The sequence below is a fragment of the Sturnus vulgaris genome, chromosome 2, assembly GCF_052056855.1.
Source record: "Sturnus vulgaris isolate bStuVul1 chromosome 2, bStuVul1.hap1, whole genome shotgun sequence".
In the NCBI taxonomy this organism is placed as follows: Eukaryota; Metazoa; Chordata; class Aves; order Passeriformes; family Sturnidae; genus Sturnus; species Sturnus vulgaris.
Genome location: NC_142244.1, coordinates 45,696,754 through 45,721,704, shown reverse-complemented (window position 1 = coordinate 45,721,704; position 24,951 = coordinate 45,696,754). Strand labels below are relative to the sequence as shown.

The following is a 24,951-nucleotide window of genomic DNA, read 5'->3' as shown; positions in this document are numbered from 1 at the left end:
AATCCTTTTTCAGGCTTGATTTAAGCTCTCACTCAGTGACTTGGTTGGAATAGGAAGCAGAGGAAGGAAAACAGAAAATGGCAGTAAAGGCATTGAGTTATAAAAGCACAAAGACTTGAGCTAAGAATAGCTAAAGATAGCTGAGAAGAAGAACACTAGTTTTCATTCTGCCTCCTACCACATACAAGCAGACCAATTAAGAGAAAACTTATTGATCAAGTCACCATTTAAAAACCAATATTTTAAACTTGTACTGTTCAGTGAGATACACATATGGCCATTTTTATTTGGAACCTGAGATACTTGGGATCATTCTGATGATGGGAAAGAGCTGCATTTTAGAGCTGTTGTGTCAAGACACACAGTAGCTTAAATTATACATTAAAACTTCTGAATCTTGTTTTGTGCTGTCACCACCTTTCCACCTTTTATGCTGGGATGTTCACTCCATAATGTCTACTCTGTCACACATTGTGCCAATCTGAGGTACCGTTCTCAGTTCAAAGAAACCACAAGAAAAAAAGTAAACTTTTCTCCCTACTTTTGGTTGGGGATTTCTCACAGGAATCAAGGCTGCACAAAGACTAAATGGACATTTTATGTCTCTTGGAGTCCATCTAGTACTTACTGTCAATTGGAAGTGGGCAGTTTTGCAACTACCACATAGATTGATTGCAAACTGTTTTTCAGGTGCTATTTGTTCCCCAAATGTCATTTCCACAGAGAGGTATTGTTACAAGCTGCTGAGATGCCTTTCAGCAGCCTGCTCCCTTGCTTTAGTCTACCTACAATTTACCTGAACAATTATTATCTTAGTGGGATAGGCCTTTTAGTTATTGGGAACTGTACCATCAACTTGAAAGGGCAGTTCCTGGGACTTGACACCTAAACAGTCAGAAGAGTTGTAATAAAAAGAAAAGAGAGAAATAATAATGAGCAGCATTGTTAAAATATAAAGGGCTGCATCTTGCCCTCTGCTGAGATGCTTTATAAGGGATTGAGGAAATGGCAGGGAAAAGGGCAGGAGAAAATTATTTCTGAAGCGCCAAGAGGCAGCATTTATTTCTCAGGGGATCTATAGACTGGAAACAACCATAACCTTTTGTATCCTGCTGGCATACAGTGGGGATTAATGGTTATCAAAGCTTTGTAAAAGTCCAGAAAATCAGTAGGATGTGCGCACAGCAATGGTATCAGTATTTTTGAGACCTTATGGCCTTTGCTGATAGTCTGAAGTAAGTTCATTGGTTATACTTAAATATATGCCTCTTTTTACCTGTCAGAGAATTCAACAGTCTGACAAATTTCATTTGAACAGATTTATTATTGTGAAGCTCCTATCCTGTTTGCATTCAAACAACTCTGAAACAGACAAGCAAGAAAAGAACTCTGATCTTTTTGCTGCCTTGATTTCTTTCTGATTGTAGAAAACAAGCTTTTTATTGAACTTTTCCTGGTGGTGACTACCTCAGACTGGCCCAACGCTTCTGTAGGACAGTAAAGAAATTTTTAGTAATCGTTAAATATCAGAATGAGAAATCTCTTGTATAAACAGCTTGTAATTTTTTTCTTTTAAAGCCTCATTGTGCTTTTAAGCCAATAGCAAAGCCGAAGACACAGAATGATAGCTTCACCTTTAACTGATTATGCTTCTAATTTAAAAATGCCTATTGCCACTGAGATGTTTAGATTAAAAAGAAAACAAAACAAAACCCTTTCTGTGCAGTAATTTTACTGCTGTAAGTTAGGAGCAGGATGATACTAGCAGACAGGCACCAGAATATGACAGCATGACCAAAATGGGAGCTAAGCTTCTTGGAAGAGCTTTGCCTTCCATCAGTTGCTTCTACTGTCATTTGTAGTGTAGTAAAACAGAAACGGCAGCAGAACAAATTCCTGTGACTTTTGCTTTCTCCTCCAAACCACAGAGAGCTTTGTTCAATTATGAATCATCTCTGAAGTCTGAGAGTGAAAACTTCCTGGTAGTGGCAATGAAGAAACAGGCTCTGTGAGGCAAGGCAGGTCAGAGATGGCTCTTTGAAGTACTTGAAAGATATAGTGATTTCCTGCCTCCCCCTCTCCCCCCCAGGTCAGGGAAAATTCAGCAAGTGCAGCATCATGGACACTAATGAGTTGTTTTCTTTCAAAGACTCAGATATCAGAAATTATCTCAATAGCAATGCTCTTCACTGCAATTTGGTGACAAATCAGAATTATTACAATTTCCTTCCTCTATAAGTAAAAATTGCAAGAATAAGCAAAACTCTTTCAAATAGAAAATTTTGCCTCAATACATTTGCTTGTATATCTTGCAATGGATCTTATTAGTCATCATGAAGTTTCCCCTTTTTTACTGCACTATTTTTGCACAGGGAAGACCCTTATCTTGATTGAAAATTAAGAAATGAACCCAACAGACATCAGTGGGCCTGTTGATCCCAGCAAGCTGGAACTCTAATCTCTGTTCCCAAGGCTTTATATTTACTTTTCAAATAGATACTCTGTTTTTAGACAGAAATAATCCAGGTAACCAAAATTAAGTATGTCTCCCAGGCTCAGCTGAAAGAACAACTTGCTAACATTCATTGTCAGGTTCTCTTCTCTGATCTTCTTTTGACCCCTGACTTTTATATTCCTTTCTAAGAAGTGGCCCATTCTCTGCCTTTTTCCTTAGTAAGTGTTATTTTCAGTAGATAGAAAACCCAACAAGCTCTGAAGGATCCGACCTGCTTGAGAAATATCTCAGCTATAAGCTTTAGCAGTGAATGATAATGAGGTGGTACTTCAAGCCTTGTTATGCCTACAGTGAAGGGAAAAATATTATGCAAAGTCATACAGTATGATCTACACTATCAGTCAAACAGGATAATGTTTACATATATATAAAATGCTAAAGATCTCATTCTAGTTTTCATATAACTTGGTATCACACAAAGAAATGACCTTGGAAAATTCTAGTAAACTGACTAAAATCCTGTTCAACAGACCACCCCATAACTATGCAGGGGTTTTTGCTTTCTCCAGTGGCCCTTGCTTCAAAAGCGTAGAGGTCAAACTCAGTATTTTCACATCACTCATTTTAATTATCTAACCTCAATTATTCACCAGTTCTCTCTATATCTTCTCTACATTGTATATAAATAACATCAGTTTCTACGGTGCTTTGCTAAAATGACTCTATGAGTAATACACTGATTAAGGGCAAGACCAGGCATTCTGGCAGGAGAAGAGAAATGTGAAAAAAATCAAACCTGCTTCCTCTGTGGCTCTCCTCACTGTGACAGTTGCTTGTCTTCAGAATGACCTGGGGAGGCCTTTATGTGCCAGTGTTGCCAGCCAGAAGACAGCTAACCAGCAAAAGAAATACCCATTTTTCTCTGAAGTGCCAGAACATGCTCAGAAGCACATGGGCCACAGATGTTATCAGGATGACCCAACCATACATTACCTTTACCTATTTCTGACTATTTCTGTACCTTTCCAGAAACATGCCATTGAGTGAAGAATGCAGCCCAGATGCACAGAAACACCAAAAAGTTACATCAACAATATTGGTTAAAAAAATAAAAAATCTATAAAGACCTTTGAAAACTGAACAATATAGGGTACACTGAAGAGTGATTCAGGGGAATTCTTCCTTTATGATACAACACAACTTGTACAAGGAAGCTTCACTGATGGGAAAAGTCTATTTTTCTAAAGATTTATGGATTTCTGCAGTACAAAGTCATTGAAAAACAATGGTGGAAGAAGTCCTCTGTAGTAAACAAATATTGACAGTGTAAAAAATTTAGGTGGCCAGCTCAAAGATTTTTCCTAGTTCTTATCTTACTCAAAGGAAGTCTGTGAATATCATACCTATCCTTTTGTACACACAAATCTAATCTTATAGAAAGCATAAACCAGAGCATGCAAGAAGTTTGGGGGGAAACATTTTATCTGTCCCTACAGCTGACTATTGCATGACTCCGAAGGTTTTCCTACAGAACTGGGTGTGAATTACCAGCTCACTGACCTACAAATCCAGGGTAAAATGGGAACTGAGGTATATCTCAGAATAATATATTAAAGCCACAATAAACAGCTTTGGCAGTGAATGATGAGCTGGGAATTCCTTTCACAATAAGCTCTAGTCTCCAAAAACATTTGATAAAAAATTTAATAGTCCCACTGGAAGAAACTATACTATCATATTGTTATTTCCAGGTCAATGAAAAAAAAGGAAAGGAAATATCATTAAAAAAATAAGGGGGGGGGATATTCCATCCTATAAAGTCTGCCAAAATTTTGAATGAATGAACATGAATTACTGAAATAAGTTTTTTTTTTCCAATGCTGGATTTCTAAGGAACCATACTAGATAGATCTGTGAAAAGCAAAAGTAACATCGCCAGCTGTAGTATCACATTGAAAAAAAAAGCAATGAAAGAATGGCAATCTTAGGGGTTCACCTCAGGAAGACAAGGAGAAGATGAAGTCACTGAGATCAAGATGGTAGATCATACAGCCCATGCACATAAAGACTCCCTTCATAACAGATCTTTATCTTATTCCCACAGATTCATTTTTCTTCAAGAAAAAGTTCCTTCCTGCACAGTTGTCTCACCTCTAAGGTAAATCTCTTTCAGGTATTGCACATTATATTACATAAACCAGGAGAATCCATACACTGTTGACAGTACACTGTTTGGATGCCTTTTGCACCCCCAGCAATCTACAGGGCACTCCTCCCTCATCCCATGGGATGGAAACTAAAATATCTAGCTTCACTTCTGTTGCACATTTCTCTCCACCTAAGTTGCTAGAATGATTGGAAAGTTACGTCTGCAACACCAGCATCAACACTGATGCACTGCTCACACTGCACACATTATGTTAAACACAGCAAAGAAAGGGTAAGGCGCAGAGTCAGTTCATGTCACCAAATGTCACACTGCAAAAAACCAGCAGATATCACCAGGTGGAGCCTTTTGCCTCCTCTCCAGAACATTAAGAATTCTTCCTAAAGGCAAACTGAGTTAATCCTTTACTACATAAAAATAATAGAGACTTGAATAATGGAATATAGAATCCCAGATTCATATATATGTAAACATTAATTGCAATTCCAACAGCAGGAACTTGTTAGAGCTCTGGATTTCATTAGATTGGTGAACAAATATCACCAATCTCTAAAACACATTGATGCATCTAGTCAAAGTTTTTCTATTATTTGTCTAAATCGAATCTTGCCATTCTCATCTGCCTGGGCTCAAAGTGTCTCACCAGACAGTTATGACCTTGTAGGTTTCACTCATCCATGCTGCACACTTTTGGCTACAGGAAAATGTCCTTAGTTAACACAATAAGATAAAAAATAGCAACTCCTCAATTTTTAGCCCAACTTGTCCTTCACCTCTACATAAAACAGCTTCAAGGTACAAAAAGCTGAAAATGCTTTTAGTGTACCTTTCATAAAATATTGCCCTTAAATCCTTTTTCATTACCTCTTAGAGTGGAGAACTCTTTCATATTCGTCACTATTCAAACTTGTTTATGATGCCTACATATCTAAAACAGAAAAGCAGAGGTGTGCAAGGCATAGGACTTGAGTAGTACAAGATCTCCAGGTATTGCCCTCTGGAAACACAGTTACTGCAAGTGGCAAGGCAGATGACCCAGGGGTGATCCACAACAGCCAGAAGTCTGGCCACGAGAACATTTTCTAATGACAACACTTTTACAAAGGCAGGTCTTGCTAAGCAGACAAGCAGCACTCTCTTAACCACCTTTGAAAGCACCACCTTTGAAGAAAAAACCCATTAATTCACACTGAGTACTACACAGTGGCTTTGGAAGGATACCTACCGTTGTAGGAGGAGGAAACAGTAAGAACAGTTGGGTAGTGCCATAAGAGAAACTCAATCTTTGTTGTGATGAGAGCCTTTGCCCTCAATCCCACATTCCTTCTCAAACACGTCAGTCTTTTACAACACCATATAGAAATGAATATCACTGAAAAGGAAGGAAGGAAGGAGACACACATGATATGTGATGTGGTACTGCCCGTTGGGCATAAAATAAGCACACATCAGGCATTTCCCATTCTCCTCCATTCAGTGATATGCATTAATTGTAATACTGCACCAGCACTGAGAATAAATAATTCAAATTAGCCAAAAGGTACTGGTTGAACACTGCAGGAGTGTAGCATGAAACCCAACAAGGAAGAGTTTTGAATTAAAATCCACTACCCTGCTCATGTGTATGGCCATGAGCAACAGAGAGACCAGTCCTTGGATCTCTCTGACAGGTGGATTTCATCTGCATGAACAAAGTGATGGGTATGTGCTCTGTAATGAACGTGAGCCCAGTGATGGGATGGCAGGGAACCATCCCTAATCCTATGCTACAAGAAGAACCACTTTCTGTCAGTTAAATGTGTGAGAATATGGTTCTTCATAAACTCACACCAATTTTATTCAGATGCTACTATATTTTCTGGGAAAAAACTCCTGATTTATATCCTTGTAGTAGTAGGAGGATAGGTGTTCAAACAGTTTGGTGAATAATTTGATATTAATAATTAATTTAGAAAAATTGTTATTTTTCCCTAGTCCTAAACAGATCAAAGATAGCATTTGAATGCTTAACTTATATATGCTACTTGCAATTATTTGTAAACTCCATCAAGTAATTTGTGGTCTACATATAACTCAAATAGGAAACTAGGATTGTTAAATAAAACAGAATTTACAACTCCCGTAGCAAATTATGTCTTTTGACTAATTTATGTAATGAGCTCAGCTAGCCTGCCCTTCATGGATTTCAAACTGCATGTTCAATATTTGCAATTATCTGTGCAGACAGCAGTTACATAAGTCATCTGATCAGTGACAGAAACACTACCATGTGGGATGCAGTCAAAAAAGCAAAAGCAGCACATTCTAAATCTTAAAAAAACAACAGAAAATACTGAAACATGCAGTTAAAATTTACGGCTGACTCTTTTCTGTTCAAAAATACAGGGGGAGGAAGATTTTCCCCTCTTCTCTAAGTGCTACTCTCTAGAGATATACATGAAAGAGGTGGTGCGAATGTGAGGTATTGCTTGTTCTTTATTTTTATCCAGAACATTAAGTGTGTTGCTTAATGTTTTTAGTAGGTAAGCAGCACTGATGGTTTGTCACTGGGGCTGGAGAGGGAATGGGGTGCAGCAGGAGAACAAGCAGCTTAGCACATGTGAAAGAAAGGCTCAGGAAAGGCATGGACATGGACAGCCAGTCGAGACAGCTTGAAAGAAGATTTGGTCCAATTTTCAAGTCCGGTAGGATTTCTCCTATTCTGCTTTTTGAAACATGTTTGAAGGTAGGATGTGAAAAACTACATGCTTTTGATCACATCACCATAATGATAGTTGCTGGCCCCCAGTCAGATGAAACTATGGCCTCACTGAAATGTCTAGGAGCTTGGTCTTTAGCTGGGATGGAACCAGGAGTTCACACTGGATCCTTAGAATTGTGGTTATGCTCTTCCTCTCTGCTCTTATTAGTCTTATTAGGCCCTCTTACTTCTAATTGCTTTATGTCTCATCCCCATTACTCCCAGGTATTTTTGTCTAGCCAACTGAACAAACCTAAAATAAACCCAAATTTGATACAAATCAACTGCCACAGGCTATCAGTGCTCATTATAATAGGCTGTCTCTTGTTGGTATTGAATACTCTGCAGAAAAAAGAGAAAGGGACTAAAGAATACCATAATGCACACTTAGAGCAAAGAGCCCACTGCTAGGACATATATGACAGCAGCCAAAGTACTCCTAAAATGTTTGCTTTGACTCAGGAAAGCATGACTGTCAGCAATGGGCATTTCCTTACTACCCTAAACTGCAGTGCTGCCTACCACTCTAAGGTTGTCTGAAACACTGAGAAGGAGATATCAGTCTATTGGAAATGTAAAATAAAAAACAAGTGTTTTGAGAATATATCCAGATCAGCCTCTCTTATTAGCCCTGCCTTCTACCTTTAATTACTCTATGAGTTCTGGACATGTTTTTCTATATAATGAACATTTTTATTGTCATTTTCCCTCTCTCGCCTCCTTAATGTTCTCTTACTACTTTATTCAGCAGTGAAGGTGGAAATTTTCAAATCCGAGAGGTACTGAATGTTAAGGACCAAAAATTCACATTCAGTCACTGAAATAGTGGGCCTCATTTTCCCCCTGCACATACAAATCTTCTTTTGCTGTGGATGGATTCTAATGATGCTCCTTTCACCATCTCTGAATTCCAGTTACAGCTACTGATGTTTATGGCATTGTGTGCAGGTTAAACTGATGAGTTATGAGTGAATCTAGTTATCTGCATAGTGGTAATGATGTCTCCTCCACAGTAACAGATGTAGCTCCTTAGTTATTTCAGCCACAGACATATGGCTCCATCTGCACTTGCAACTCTTCCCTTACACCTACTTCCTCCCCTTTGTTTCACATTGTAATCCCTTATCGTGAGCACAAATGTGAGAAATGGGGTGCTGAGCACTCTTTCCCCCACCCATGTGCACCTTATCACTATCACTGTCAGACTCCACAGGCCATACTCCCTTCAACTGCTAGTTGCTCTTTTGTTTTGAAGAAAATTGGCAAATCTACGCTGGAAAATGCAAGTTTTGTTTGCCTTAAACATTAAAGAAACAGAATGGTAAATACTGTCCATTTTAACACAAAGCTGGTACTTTGACTTGTGTCCCCTGACAATTTAAATGAAATGTAAATGATATTTTGCCTGTGAAACAAAACTCTCCTGCTTTACTGAATGCATCTGATACCATGATAAAGAAAATACTGGTGAGTTTGAAGGCAGTACTGAAATGCATAATGCTAGAAACACAAACATTTTTTCTAAATAAGAAGGTGCTTTAATAAAAAAGTAGTTTAATGAAGTTGCTCTAATGAAGGACTAATTACCTCCAAGTGATGACATTTGAAAAAAGATGTTACAAGCAGCTTCTTACTCAGAAATTAGTAGCCGAGATCAATAAACAAAACATAAAATGTAGGCATATTATTGATGCAGATACTGATGTAGATAATGTAAACATAATACTGCTATAAAGGATTGAATTCTGTGAAAAAAGCTAATGAAATAGAATAACCAATGTTAATTCTATTGACGCTGACTTCAAGTAGCTAGTGTTCAACCAGTTTGGTTTTTATATGGCCTTGAAACATATGCCAATTATAGCTGCTAAATCCATATTGCAATTATAAATGGTTACCTTTGTTGATCAAAAAGAAAATGAAATGGAAGAAAATAAAAATAACATACCATGTTCACACACAAAACAAAAAGAGCTATATCAGGGACATCAGGGAAGGTGGAATACTATAACAACACATTTTATATTGTTATACTATTCCACCCACCTTAATGGAGAACCCTTCGGTGTGGCTACGCCATAGCCTTTCGAATCCAGATTTCCTCCCACTTTCATGGTGTCACATGGCTTTCGTTGCTCAATGTATTCATTCATGGTGGACTCCAGCAGGAAGGCAAACTTGCCCTTGGATTTGCGGACACGAGCTACTCCCTCTGCAGTAGTCCTAGTGAACACTGATGGCTCAGCTGATTTCATGTAGGTCCACATCTTTTCATACACTGCTATTTTTGATCTCTGGAGATAATAAAAAACAAGTTAGAACAAAAGAATGTTGCAACGTTTCAGAATGGCACTGCTCAAATAAAATCGATCATACTTAATTTTTCAGACATTTGAGGCTGGGAAAATCTTGGAGAAGGGTTTTATTTGAATTACATTATTTTAAAAGGGACAAGAAATAAAAGTATCAATACTACAATAGCAGATTCTATTTTTAAGTTTGGCTACCCTCTAGCAGTCAAAAAAGAAACCTGCAAACCTGAATTTACTGTTAAATAGAGGAAGTTCACACAGTCAATGTATGGTAAAGTGTTTAGGGAATGATGTATGAAATAGATGTCCACAATAAGCCTGTACTCTTAAGAGAAACAGTAAAATAATCTCCCCATAAATACTCAGCTGAATCCTAAAGCATTTCTCTAACACCCACTAGTTACACCATCAAAACCACAATAGCTTAAGTAAGATTTCTGCTTTCATAATTCAGAGTCCAGAACTGACCTGATTTATATTCAGAAATACTTTACAATATTTGAAGATATAGTTCATAATATAGGATGGAAACAGCAAGTTGGACCAAATATTAAAGGAAGTAAAATGCCATAAGCATCTTTCTTAAAGAATTACGTATGATTTTAGAACTTCAGTATCAGTGGATTTATTTTAAAGACTCTTATTCTGCCAATAACTCAGTAAGAAATGTACTTTCTCAAAGAATGCACAAGAATTCATGGCTTAGGGTGCATTAGTTGGAAATTTTCCTGTCTAGGAATTAATGGAGTAACTACAGGTAAATGCAGCAAAAATAAAGCTTCTTTATAAAAAAATTAAAGCAAATAAAAATTTTCACTAAAAGAAAGGAAGGAAATACTGTCAGGCTGAGTAGTATCCCATGTTCATTAGATTAACTCAACAACTCCTTTGCTTCCTCCAGCACTAGGAATACATACATGCAAACCAGCAGTGTGTCAGCTGAACATTATACATTGTTTTTACATTAACAGATGGCACTAGTCTTCCCCTATGTGTGCTGCAAAAAGGACTTTTTAACCTAATGCTCAAGTCAGCTTTTATTTGAGTCAAGAGGAGTTTCTAGCTAAGCAAGATTTGGTCTATGAGCCTCTTCCTACACTGTGCTGAGCACTCCAGGAAAATATTCATTATTATAAAGCCCCAAAACAAAGGGCCTTAGATTATTTAAACAAATACCAAATCCTATTATCTTAGTATTATATAAATTAAAAGTGGCTTTAAGAAGCCTGGAACTGAGCCTTTTTATATGTGAGAGTAATTTCCCTGAAGCACTTCATTTTACCAATTACTAAATGACTGTACTATTACTTAGAAAATAATTTGTTAGGGACATAAGTCTACCCTGAAAATGAGTGGCATTTAACTAAAAATGTTCAATAAAAATGCCATATAGCAGAACATCATAAATTATGCTTTCCTTTTTTAGTTTGTCTGTATGAATAATTTTATCTTTCTGTCAAATATAATAACATTTGAATCAACAACAGCTGTGTATGTCCATAATTACATCCTGACTTGTCACCCTTTCTTTCCACTGTAGTCACAGCTATTTTACATTTACATAATAGTGGCTGGAAGCACAGCATAAACTAAGCCACCAATGCATTCTTTTTGCTTTACACTGATGTAATTTCATGGATTTAAATTTACAGAAAGAAAAAGATGGAAGTGAGTAGTAATAAATCAGTCATAATTCCAAGAGAATTTTTTTGCTTTTTCTGGCCTTCACTTCCAAACATTTTTCTTGTCTTAACATCTATTGTATCTAATTCTTTATAAAGTAACCATATAATAGGTCACTTTCATTTAAAACTTTATGCAGCAGATAAAACAGCTTGATTAGTAACAGGAAACACTGCCGTAAAATGATAAATATTGCATTAATTTTTTTTTTTCAGAATCTAGTGTCCTTTGCGTATGAAAACAGAAAAAAATATGGAAAGTCTAACAAGTTATCTGCTGTCTAAGAACATTTTCTCCTCCCAAACTTTCATCTGTTTACACTCAATTTCTATGTGTCAACTCAGAGTGAAAATTGAAGAGTGAACTAAAAAAAAATTTTTACTATCATACAAGGAAACATTGCAGCTTTCCCTGCAGTGAGCCAAGCTGGGATAATTTTCATTTTGGGCTTTTCTGAGTAGAACTGCTAAAACTAACTACTTTCCCTCTTGAGAAGTCTGCCTGGAAAATACAACTCTCACTGCATCTAAACCAGAAAATAGGAGTGTACAAGAGCTAACAGTACCAGAGTTCCTCTTTTTCTTTATGTTGGCTTTAAGAAATTATTTTCCCTTTTCTGCTTTCAATCCAGATTTAAAACAGGCTGAAGAGGTGTTCAGAGTTTCTGACATTTTGATCAGAAATGACAAAATGATGAGAAAATGTCCTGAAGGCTCATCTTCAGCCAGATAATCACCACTGACACAAAAGTTAGACATGGTTCTAATACCAAAAAGTGAATTGCTTCCAAACCCACAAAATGTTAGACTTGGCACAAAAGTCTTGTACTATTGTTTCAGGCTAGCTCTTAATTTACGTATTATGACAACAGCTTTTGTGTAAATATTGCCTGATGATATTTTATCTTTCTTCCTGTTTTGTGAAAAAGATTTTTAGAAATAGCACATAAAGTATCATTAAGAATCACTACACTGTGACAGAGATTAGAAATGATTTGAAAGCAGGGCCTCAATTGCACCATTTAAAAAAAAGTAATCAACACAGTTCAAATCTTCATTAGGCTTCAAATTTTGCATATGCAATATTATTTAGCATTTATAGTTAATTTTAATGTTTCCCTCTGTCTTTTGAAAGAAAAGAAAAAGTAGAAAAAGCAACGTTGATTTTCCTTCATTTTCTCTTAACACTTTAAGATAGAAATGAAAGAAGGGCTGCCACCATAGATATTTTTACTTCATTATAGTGTCTTCTCTTTAAAATAGAACTCGCATAAAACATTGAAAAAGTTCCTGTGTTTACAGGATGATTTAAAAGAACCACGAAATTTTTGTGACCAACATTGTTTCTGCATCAAAAGTCTGATCTCATTACTTCAATACAATGCTTTGTACAAGTGTTTTGAAACTCTTAAGAAAACAATTCCAGTCCTTCATTCTCTACTATTGCTTTGGGAATTAATTTTCGTATATCATCTCCTGTGAAATTTGCAAGTACTAGATACTCCTGAAAATGCAGCAAGTTAATAAATGCAAAGAAACATAAATCTGCCTGGCCATCAGCATCATGTTTTAAAGTATCATCACAGTTTCATTCCAGTAGAAAGAACAATTTGTACCCATATGTTGTGGTTACCACCTCAACTTATGATGGACTGAAACGGGAGCTCCAAGAATAAAACATCTAATTTTCCACAAAAAGAACTAAAAACACGTTTATGGATGAAACATAGGTGAATATAAATAATCAGTAGGAGGGACTACACTCATTAAAAAAAAAATAGTAAGACAGATGTAGTTAGAAACCTTTCAGTGAACAGTATCCATTAAAGATGAGATACCAAGCACCCAAGCCATTTCAGCTGGATCCCTCTAGACTTCAAGTAAAGAGGCAGATACTTTAATGTGTGCTTTACTTCATCATAACACACATATCCCACACAGGATGTACAAGGCTGCCTTTCTTTCCCCAGTGTCTACAGAAAAAATCTAGGAAACTGGGTTAAATTGAGCTCCTTAATCAGTTTCATAATGTGAAGATCCAATCACTATGTGTTTGTTAAGTGAAACATATCTTATAAATCATCTTTCTGCAGCTAATAGAACAGATTTGCAAGCTCTTCTGTGGGGATATTTGTTGCAATAAAAAGGTTATTTCACTTGAGACAATGTCTTTGAATGGATGTTGTCTATAGTTCCCAAATTGCATTGAAAATTTTGTTAATGGTTTAGTGAGTTCAGTTTGGCCAAATTGAAAGTGCAGGTGCATGTGAGTACCTAGCACAGAACTCCTTTCAATTAGGCAATTAGAAGAAATTTTCATTCCATCTTCCTGACTTCTAAAAATCCCTTAATCTCCACATTTCAGATAAATAATGACCTAATTAGCTGTGTAATTTTCAAGGAAGGGTTACTGGTCCACAGCATTTATTCAGAGCAGTGTTTAAACACTAAACTCACTTTGGTCAGCTGAGCTTAACTTTCATCTGCTGGAGACATGAAATAAAGAAGGAAGGATTGTTTATTATGTACTGCTTGTGATGTCCAAGCTCCCTGCTTTCCAGCTGGCAAATGATGAGGATTACATACCAACCACACTAATGCAGGAAAGCAAATGAAAATGAAGTAATCAATAGAGACAGCACAGGCATATGAATGGCTATTTAGGCTATTTCCTAATGCTCCAACCACATCCCCTCGAGTTAAATTTTCTCTTTATTATCCATCTGAAAGTCAGCAATTAAAAAATGCATTTCCTGCCCACCACCCAAGACCCTAAAGCAAAATGCACACAGCCAAATCCATAAGCAGAAACAAAACCTGCAAGACTACACACTACCATCATAGGCTTTCAATGCTGTACATCACTTCAGTGCTGTAGCTTCACACGAATCAATAGTGCAATGCTGCTTTAATTATCACTGGCTTCAGTATCCCCCCAGGCATCTCTTTTGCATCTCTTTTTTTTTTTTTGACAGGATCAATAAACTTTCCATAGATTAAAAAAACTGAAAACTTCAACAAATGATCTTGTGGGGGTAAAAATGTAGCTAAAGTATTGCAGGAGTTACAAAACTATACTGCATATAATTGCAAAGTCACATTATTTCACATTTCCAAGAATCTTATAAGAATGGTTGGTAGGCATAGCTGCTCTAATGGAGCAACTAATGCCAACTTACTCTGAAGAACTCTTTGGTTGACCCTGAGTCCAGTGTTCCGTAAGCAATTTCGGTTTGTTTGGCAAGGTCTTCTGCACTCTCTATGGGTGAGACCATTCGCTCAACAGTCAAGAAAGCAGCGAGGTTAGCAGTGTAGGATGAAATAATGATGAGCGTGAAGAACCACCAGACACCTCCGACAATGCGACCTGAGAGGGATCTAAACATGAATAAGATAATGCACATTTTCCTGTCTCTTGAGCCACGAAGAGTGAGAGAGAGAGAGAATGTGAAGGCACCGTTATTGCTGAACAGTTGTCATTAAGTAACAATCAATGGGAGGAAGATCATTTGCGTTGTAAATATTAATAAATGTTTCTACTCTCAAAACTTAATGTCAACAGTGTAGTCCACTGTATTAATATGTATCACACACATACAGAAGCTTAAATCCTCTTCAACAGTAATCTCAGTGTTCCTATTATTTCAGGACATGCCTAAAAATGGGAAAAAAATTTCAGAAATACTGGGTAGGTAATCTCTTTTTGGAGACAAAAGTAGCTGAGAATCAGTAGCTTTCTTGGTTTCCTCTTAAAAAAAAAGCAAAAGGCTTTGCATATGGATGATGCTGGCTCTAAGATTAAAATATTCTTGTTACCAAAATTTCTCAAAAATTCCACAAGCTACTGCAATCATTCATTAAACACTCACATTTTTCTTCTTTAAGAAGAAAGAATTTTGTGATAAAAAGACATTTCTTTTAAGTAAAAAATTATGTTTTCCTTTTCAATAGCTGCAATTTGATGAGAAGGTTGTTGAGGAGTAATGCACATCCACTCTTAATCAGTACAAGTTTTATTGCTAAATTCAATAATAGAAGGATTAGGCCAATGCTGAACACTCAAAATTTCACTGCAAATGGCTAAAATGAAGCCTTTCAGTTTGAAAGATTGGGTCATAATATTTAATTAAAAATTTTTACTTACGGCCCACTGAAGTTCCAGAACTTCTTAAAAGGTTGAGAAATTCAGGACTGCGTGTATTAGACTAATCATGTACTAGATAACCATATATTATAGTACTAATCATGTATTATAGGACCCAACTTGTGGTAGATCTGAGGCATGCGTTCTGTAAGGCACACCTGAGCAACACAATGTGGCTTCTCAGAAACAGTCAAATATTGTCTCTCACAAACAGCAACATTTGTGAAGCAGCACTGTAGAACTTGAAACAGACGTGGGGCATTCCTTGATGCAAGGCTGATATTCAGCACAAATGTGTGCATTTCATAGGTGTAACACAATGGAACTAATCTAGCAACAACACAGTTCTGAAGTCAGCCCAGTGGAATTTCCCTGTGTGAACCTGCTGTTTCTGAGAGCTGTTTGAGATTTATGAACACCAACATTGGTAAAATAATAGTAATGACTGAAATTCAAAGCAGATTATCTGTTGTTCTTATCATGGCTATTAAAAAAAAAAAAAAACAAAAAAAGAAGGAAGATTTTATGCTTCAGTGTTGAGGATAAAATGCAAATGTAAAAAGATTTGACACAAACCTTGGGGAAATATCACATCCTTGTTGCATAAAGGCACCCAGGGAAAACCAGAGGCTGTTGAATATGCCAAACTCATTGGGAGGCTGGTCACTGGGTCCTTCTTTCCCATCCTCTGGTTCTTCTGTGTGCCACTCATATGGACTAAACCTGCTAACTAGGAACAGGACCACACTGACACCAATGTAGGCAAAGACTATGCACATCCAGATCTCATACGCCAAAGGGTCCAAGAAGGAAAACACTCCTGGTTTAGATTTCTGGGGCTTTTTGATCATAATGGATATCCCCAAACTCATAAAAGGCTTAGAAAAATCAATGACCTCTTCTCGTACCAAAGTGATGGTCAGAGGCGCAACAGCAATCTCTGCTTTCTATAAAGAAAAAAGAAATATAGATGTATAGATTAATTGATGTGTGCTTATATACTCAGCTAAAGCAGCTAATTCCAAAGGTATGTTATTAACATCAGGACACCCTGGCTTTAATGCTCTTAGTAGCATTTTTCTCTTTCTTTCGATCACACTCTGCATTTACTCAATATGCTTTCAGCAAAACATACACATTACAGGATTTTTAGTTTACAGAGTTATGCAAATACTTAATTTTTCCGCTAAGGAGAAGACTCTTAAATATTATAGAGGTGAGAAGCAGTGTAGGAAGATTATTTTAGGCATTAATTTAGATTTAAATAGAGGAATTCAAGAGAAAATGGAAAATTAGAATGACCCTATTGTCATTGAATGCATAGAGATTTTTTCGAGATCCCAGAAAGAGTAATTAATTGTCATATTTTTGTAAGACATAATTATATTTTGAGGAAAAGCAGTTCATAGACTCAAGAAAGCTCCAAGTGGCATGAGACTGCAAAAGTGATTAACTGTTGCTGTGATTCCCCCAAACTGCACAGAGTTGTCTCAAGGGAAATATAGTTCAATAGGACTAAATTAGGTTTTAAACAGCAAAAAAATGGCAAATATACAGGAAATAGGTATGCAAAATCATGTGATAAAAGCATAAAATGTGTGCTGAATCCATTCCCACTACTGTCAGGAACATTTTTAAACGTATTTCTAACATTTTTTTGGATGAAGATGCCAATCTTGAATGAATCATTATTGATGGAGGTGATTATGGCTGCTAACAACAATGTCTGTATCACTATAAAATATTGGAGCTAAGCTAATGGATCGTTTTTCTCATTAGGGACGCTACATTACATTAAGGTCTGTTCCTTAGGCCTAGCCTTGCCTTTTACACTAAAGCTGTCATTAGAGCAGCACTTCAGATGAGAATTATATGGGGACCTGGGGATGCACCTCTGAGAGGGGAACAGATGCAAGAGCTGCTGAAACCTTTCTCCTGTTCATCATGTTGGTGCTTTGTCTAGGTACAGTCAAAGAGCAGAGCCTATGGGCTCAAGAGAGTAACAGTATTTTGTGAACACTTTGCTGTTTCAATGAGATTAAAACATGCTGAAAAATAAGGATGTGCTCAGTTTAATCCAAGTGTTATGTAAATAGCTTGTGTGCCAAAGAAAATATTGAAATGGAGCTTTTTTGTCATCTTACATCTTTGAAACAGATAAATGCATTTAAAATAATTTGTGTTTTTTATTTTATGCGCTAATTCCTATGGAGCCATATATGTTTTACGGAATCTAATTTAATTTTAATTTTAAACCAATATTGTGTAGTTAAAATTTTGGCAGCTTTGCAATTGTAAATAATTCAAAAGAAATTATTCATTGCAGTGCAATGGCCCATAAGTGCACATCTGTATTAAGACGGCTGTGTATTAATCATCAGATTATATATGTCATTCTGAAATAGCTGTGATGCAAACACTTCCCAAAATTTTATCTAAAAATATTACATTTTAAGCAATGCATCTGAAATCATAATTTTGCAAAAGTATCAGAAATTGCCTCTGTCTCAGGTAAATGTTATAATAACACTGCTAATTCTCTGAATTTTAATTTATATTTTGTCATACAAGGCACTTTTAAAAAAATTTGGCTTCTTAATCCCTTGTGACTACCTAAATTAGCCTGAAATAGACGTTTTATGAAAACAGCTATTATATGAGGAAGGATAACATGTCTAAAATATATTTTTAAGTAGCCTGAAAATTATAAAGTAAACTTAGTTTCTGTAGTCTAAAGACAGTAGGATGGTTTGAGCTACCTGCATATTTTTGTTTTTCAACTCACTCATAGGCAGCTTTTCTCCAGAAGAATGGTTTCTTTCTTTACAGTCAATGTCTTTTGTATTTCTAAATTTTGATAACTGAGAATGCCTAATGTGGAGTCCTTTAATTAAGTGAGACTCATGGCAACTGTGATCTCTTCCTGCCAATCTTCTCTGTGTTTGTCACACAGTGGTATCTTCATTAACACAGTGTAAATGATAGACCTGGTCACCAGTCTTCAAAGATGTTGGCTAACAGGTTTTTTGTGTCTGCAGATTTCTGCTGGGGTTAAAACTCTGATTCCTGGGGGCTGTTAGTTTTCACAGTGTGAGATGGAAAAGTGACATCTCCATTTTAGTGTGAATTGAGGAGATTTTAAATACCTACTTAGCACATTGCATATTATATGTGAAATGCTGGAGAGGATTTATCTTACCAAATTTAAATGCTCAAATAGGGTATGCAGAACTTGAACAACATCAGAACTAGCTGGCTACAGTACTTGGAAGAGTTAAAGAAGAGAAATAGGAACTTAACCCATTTTTTACAATTGTGATCTAGTATCAGATAATTCATAATTTAGATAAATCCATTTAATGTCAACAAATCTAAAGGGAAAATATATAGCTAGGTCATAATTAAATGCCAAAAAATTGCAGAAACTACAGTCCCCAGACTGATCATATTATTATTTTTGCAAATCTATTGTGTGCCATGTAAAGCCTACATAAACTGTTCATTGCAAAAGCTAAATAATGAAAATAGCTGTGCATTATAATTATCAGCATTTGTGCTTTGCCCAGTTAATGTACACCATATAATTACGGATTGAAATGATTAACAATATAACTATGGTGCAAAAACAATTAATGATTTTGTTGCCAGTGAAATCTGTTTTGACAAAGACTAATGATACTTCACAGTTAAATCAACTGCATCTGTAACAGCATTTCAATCAAGGCTCCACCATTACCAAGTACAGATTCATTCTGGATCCTTCCAATATTATACAATATTATCCAATATTAGACAAGATTGATTCTGATGGTGAGAGACATTTTCTTTTCCAGAATATATAATTATTATATCCTTGTGAATAAAATATATGCTTGGTACAAGTGAAGGTAGTAAAGCTATCTGAGAAAAATCATGCAGGAAGTGATTTCAATCTCAGAAGCTCATGGCTTCTGAGATTTCAAACAGAATTGAGTTGTGACCTTTTGTGTTAAGCAGTGAAAGAAAAGCATTCTGAGTCAGGAGAATGAATATTTAATTGGAGCTGACTGCTAGTGAATTTGGAAACACCTGTTACATGTGCTTAATGGCATTTCATCCCCAGCCAGCATTTCTTCTGTGAGCTAGATATCAAGGCAAATAGAATCCACATAGACTACTGCAAACATTTGGGTACACCAGGGACAAAGATTTCCTGGTAGTTTTTAATAATGTGCTAAAAACAAAACAGGAAAATAAGCAACCATAACATTCTGTTCAATCTTAGTAAAATTGCAACCCACAGCATTTTATATTATGTTTCCTCTGGGACACAATGGAAAAATCAACCACAGATTTTAGAAAATGACTAAACTGCTCTGTGCAGCACCTGAGTGTCCAGGTACCAGAACAATCTCTGGTGCACACAGGTCTTAAAGGAACATGGGATAAAATTTTCACATGTCTACTCTCAGCAATATGGATAGAGCTAAGGGGCATTGGGGTATGACGGTAAGAGAAGAGAGCAGAGGAATCTTTTGTGTTGTACAGAAGGGGTTCAGTCTCACTGGCCAGAGCAAAACTGTCTGTTAATCCGTTAATGTGGTTGGGAATTAAAAGCTGTAAAATGTTTCCCAAACAATTCATTTGGCCAACTTGCTAATTCAGTTGCAAATTCTCTCCCAGTACTGGCTGCAAATAAAAAGACAACTACTCAGACTACTTGTGTTTATGATTAGGGGATCTATCAGAGAAGATGAACACACTCTTCTAGAAGAGTTTTGCAACAAAGTCTCTGGCTGACTAATTTTTCTGCTTTCTCTATGTGGAATAGGCCTGGGAGCCTGAAGCTCTGTAAATTGTCTGGCAAGGTCTCAAAGAAGTTGCAGGGAGGATGCTCTTGGTGGATTCCCCGTGGAAATCTTTAGCAGAAAACTTTGTAAGTAAGAGAAAGAGCAATTTCCTCTAAAGCTACACCTGTAAAAGTCCATTAAGCAAAGTCCATTGAGCACATTTGGCGCAGCTCTTGGCCTGAAGGCCTGGCGGCGCTGGACCCGACCTCTCAGCCTGCATGGCCACATTCAAGCTGCTTCTAGGGAAAGGTCTCTGCTCTATCCCAGTATCCAGGAACTGTTTTCGACAGTAACTATGGGCCAAAAACACACCAGAGACCATTCTTGCAATTCAGCAGATTAATTAGGTGAATTCTGAATTGCCACCCATACACCAGGATGGATACAGCCTCAAGGCCCCTTGTGACAGTGGGGCAAACGCACTGGGCAACAGCTGACTTTGGTAAAAAAGCTGCTCCAAGAGATTTGCTGCAGCTCATTCCCAGGGCCCAGTCCCAGAATCACAGAGACTGCAGACATCCTAAGCAAATAGTTGAAAAGAGCCTCCTCCTCAATCTTCTCCATTATAAAAAATGAAGTGTTGGCCTTATATTCTGGGTTGGCCATCTTCATGCAGGTAATTTGCAACAGATTCCACACGCCTGTGAACTTTACTGCTTTCAGCTCTGTTAAAAGCTGTAGGTGATGACACATCTGTGTGAGCATCCTTACAACACTTTTTATTTCAGTCTAGTCCTAGGGCAGCTTGGGTTTGATGAGGTAGATTTTTCAAGATAAAAGAAGGAAAAAAAATACCCCAAACAAACAGAAAATGAAAGTGTAGTATCATGTTTCCTCTATAATTTTCAACTAGATGATAGACCACTGAAACTGTGCATCTGAGCAAAAGAGTTTTCTCATAAATAGTAATACTTCTTGGATTTTTGAAGAAGCATTCTACTATAAAATAGTGCTTGGCCATTGATATCCATGAGATTGCTATTGCAATTAAAATCCAGAGAAGTAACCTCCATATGTGAAAAAATAAGTCTGAAAAATCTTTATCTTTTAATACCCTAAGAGTTGACCTGCATTCAAGCCACTGCAGTAGATATACATGCTTGGTGACATTCAGAGTTTCTACTCTTTAAAGACAAAACTTAGGTTGGTTCCTTCATGAATTTCCAGGAACATGGAGAGTTTTGTGAAGCTGATATAACCTTTCCATTCCAATTGGGAGGGGAGATCACCAAAATTCTGGGGCAACATTTCCCACACTCCTACAGCACAGAGACTGTTTCATTCTGCAGAGACCCTTGGACTGATGCTAATAGAGAATTTATCAGCTATGCTAAACTGACAGAAGGGAACTGAAATGGAGCTGCTACAAAAGCCACGAGGCCTTTGCAACATATGGCCCAAACTATCAATGGAATTGTGAAAAATGCAACTGGGGATGGATCAACTGGTATGCAGGAATTGTTTTATGGGGAGGATGAGGCATGTTATGAGTTCATGGGTGGAAATATTCACATCTGAGTAGTTTGAGGAATATTTTTTTTTATTCCATCACTGAAATGAAAAGTGTCTGTAAGAATTCTGAACTGTTTTCAGTGCAGATACCAGCCACTGCAGTCATCAGTAAGCTCAGATCTGAGTTTTGCTACTTTTGGTAACACTAGATATTGCAAATATTTTTTTAGGTTCGTTGGAGCTATTTTCTTTAAATATTGGAATTTTGTGTCAACAGAATTGCTAAATGTTATGGTATTCTGAAGAATCCTTCTCCAGATCATTCTAACATTATAACATAATGTTCTCAATTGTTAAACTTACCGGGTTTGCTCCTAAATTTTATTTTATTGATGGTCATCTTAAAAGTCTGTGTTCATCGTGAATTGCCTAATTATGTACTTATCTGTAGCGATGTATGATGGTGGATTTTTCATTTCTCAAACTAGACCAAGAATCCCATCTTTTTAAAAAGATCTGTCCACCATTCCATGAAAATGAATTAATGAGTGAAATTCTTCCCAACCAAATTTTACAGTGTGTCAGGAATAAATGGTCTCTAATATTAATGAATTTTTAAGGGATGTACAAACTATGGATATTTTAATGTTTCAAGGTACTAGTTGAATAAATAGTAGAATTTGCATGAAGCTATTAACTTTTATCTTGAAAATAAGTGAAAACACACAGATCTGAAACAAGATTCTGTTTCTTTTCTGTGACCCCAAGATTAAATAAAATGCACATATAGTTCCTATTTTATGACTTATAATATGATAAATTAAATCCTGCTTCAAAAATTGGTATGCTTACCCCATAAACAAGTTCTCCCACCATCCCATTCCAGATTTTTGTCTCTGGATCCCTTGCTCCATATTTTCCATCAGGAACAATGGCAATTTTGTACTTGATACCAATATGTTTTGCAATTTCTGATGCCAGATCTACACAGTATCCTTCAAACTTGTCATTCCCTTCAAACGTATCATGGTTTTTCTTGAACATAACATATGGGGCTTCCTATAATGAAAGAAGTAGAACTGTAAAGGAGAAGTGTACCGAATATAGTCTGAAAAAAACAAACGTCATGAACTGACTGAACAACACACACTTTATAAAAAGTTCATGGACAGTATTAGCACATTTAAATTAAAATGTATTAACAGAAATCCTTCTGGCAAGGTATACTCTTTACATTAATTTGGATTATACATTTCACAAGAATTATCAACCTTATTTTCTTTTAAATGGAAGACCTTAATGCAGAATATGCTAAATTTAAAGCATGAATAGAGGTTGGGCCTATACAGTGCAAAGGACTGTGAGATCATGAAGGTACAGTGTAGACTTCTGACTTCAGTGAGTAAGCATATCCTCTAACACAGTGCCTATGTAATTTGAGATGCAGAGACTTCCTTTCTTGAGGTTTAGAGTGAAAAGTTCCTAAGAGGCTACATACATTTTAGTGAGAATATAGAAATACATTCCCAAAGAAATATGCATCTTCCTTTTAAAATAAACAGTACAGATTCTGCAAGGTTGTTTAGGATGAACTTCAGTGATATGCATGGACAAGAATGGTATTAAGTTGACAGTGACTTTACATGTTGTATGAAAAAGAAGTACCAGATATTTTGGAACAGTGAGTGCCATTGAAAACGAGTAAAACCTGTCTTGAAGAGTGAATCTTGCATTCCCTGTATAAACCATACTATCACAATAGTGAACATTACACAACTGGGAAACCAAGGTAATTTTTCTTTTTAGCTCTGTGTGAATTCAGACTTTAGAAATTATTAAGTAAAACGATATTTTCTGATGGTGTTTTAAATCACTTCACATAATTCATATGCAAAGCCAGTTCCACATGAAATATTTGTCTAATATAAAGGGTGACTTATGTCGCCCTTTGTTTGAATTTACATCACAAAATACTGGCAACTTAAGTTTTCTCTGTGCTATCCCTGGCAAATATTGGTCTTTTGACACTAACCTTCATGGTACTCTGCCCTATTCACATTTTTCTTACAAATATTAGTACAAAAATAAAAATAAATTTAAACATGTAGTGCAACAATGTCTGCTTCACTGAAACAAGAACATCATCTGTAAGCAACAATTTTGTAACCTCTATTAGGTGGTATTACATGAATGCAGTGCAATGCCTTTGCCTGTATAGAGAGTTTGCATCTTCAAAGGAAATCTGCTGGTTTTTACCAGCAGCCTGCAACTTTCTCTACTTAAATCACCTTGATCTCAACCACTGGTCTTCTAGAGAGAGAGAGAGGGAGAAAAGCAGGGAGATCTTGATCTGTGCAGTAGTTCTTGATGTTCTGAAGTATTTTGGCCATGTGTATAAAATGTTCCGCCCTCACAAAGGCTTTTTGCTCATGTGAGAGAAGTCAAAATTTGTGTCTTTCCATGTATGTTATTGCAGACAAAAAGGTTTTAAATAAACAGAGGTGAAAAGAACTCCTTCCTGTCTGTGATTCAGCCAAGTGGTTGTGAGAAGGGCAACCAAGTCTGTCCACTGTCCTACACTTGTGAACTCTCCTTACAAGCTTCAGCTACATTGCTTGCTGCACCTCAAAAGCAATTTTGTTTTCCAAAGACCAGAGATAGTGATTTCTAGCTCTTCTGATTTGGCCATAAATCCCCAGCCAAAGGCATGCAATTAGAGTCACACCAGGAGATAATTCTGGCTGTGGACTCGAAGGAGACAGGCACAGAGTATGCCACATCAGCTTGCTCCTTCTTCCAAAACCCAGACGCTGTGCTTCTGCCTGCACCTCACCACTGGCAGAGCTGCTGCAAAAAAAGCATTTTAACAGTTTCTGCACAGCAAAGCCAAGTGACAGATGTCTCATTTTTTCTGTTAAAAGTTGAGTGAACTTCAGCTCCCCTACCCAGGAGTTCTGTGAGGGAACACTGAGAAGGGAAGTGGGGTGGCCCAATAGTGCCCTTGGTAGGTACAAGCAGAGGCCATCCCATCCAGTGGAGTGACCACCAAGATCTGACAGGGATCTGTTGGGTACTTGGAGGAACCACATTGGTTCTCTTCCCCATCCACCTCCCCTTCTTACACTGATTTCACCGATTTAGAGCAAAATACAGCAGGGAGCATTTTTTGT

General features: G+C 36.8%; 1 protein-coding gene across 8 annotated transcripts in view; it reads right to left on the bottom strand.

The window, feature by feature from the left end:
• The window catches only part of GRIA4 (glutamate ionotropic receptor AMPA type subunit 4), a 214,567-nt gene that overhangs the window by 33,167 nt on the left and 156,449 nt on the right, over positions 1–24,951 (bottom strand). For all 8 annotated transcript variants that reach the window (XR_015801344.1, XM_014877675.2, XM_088159421.1 and 5 more), the window contains exons 10-13: positions 22,634–22,840; positions 16,077–16,447; positions 14,536–14,734; positions 9,409–9,656 (exon numbers count right to left, since the gene is read on the bottom strand). Coding sequence is in view for 7 of the 8 variants with exons in the window: in XM_014877675.2 (XP_014733161.1) it covers positions 9,409–9,656; positions 14,536–14,734; positions 16,077–16,447; positions 22,634–22,840 (1,025 nt within the window). In the remaining variant the exon portion in view is untranslated. The remainder of the gene's footprint in view (positions 1–9,408; positions 9,657–14,535; positions 14,735–16,076; positions 16,448–22,633; positions 22,841–24,951) is intronic.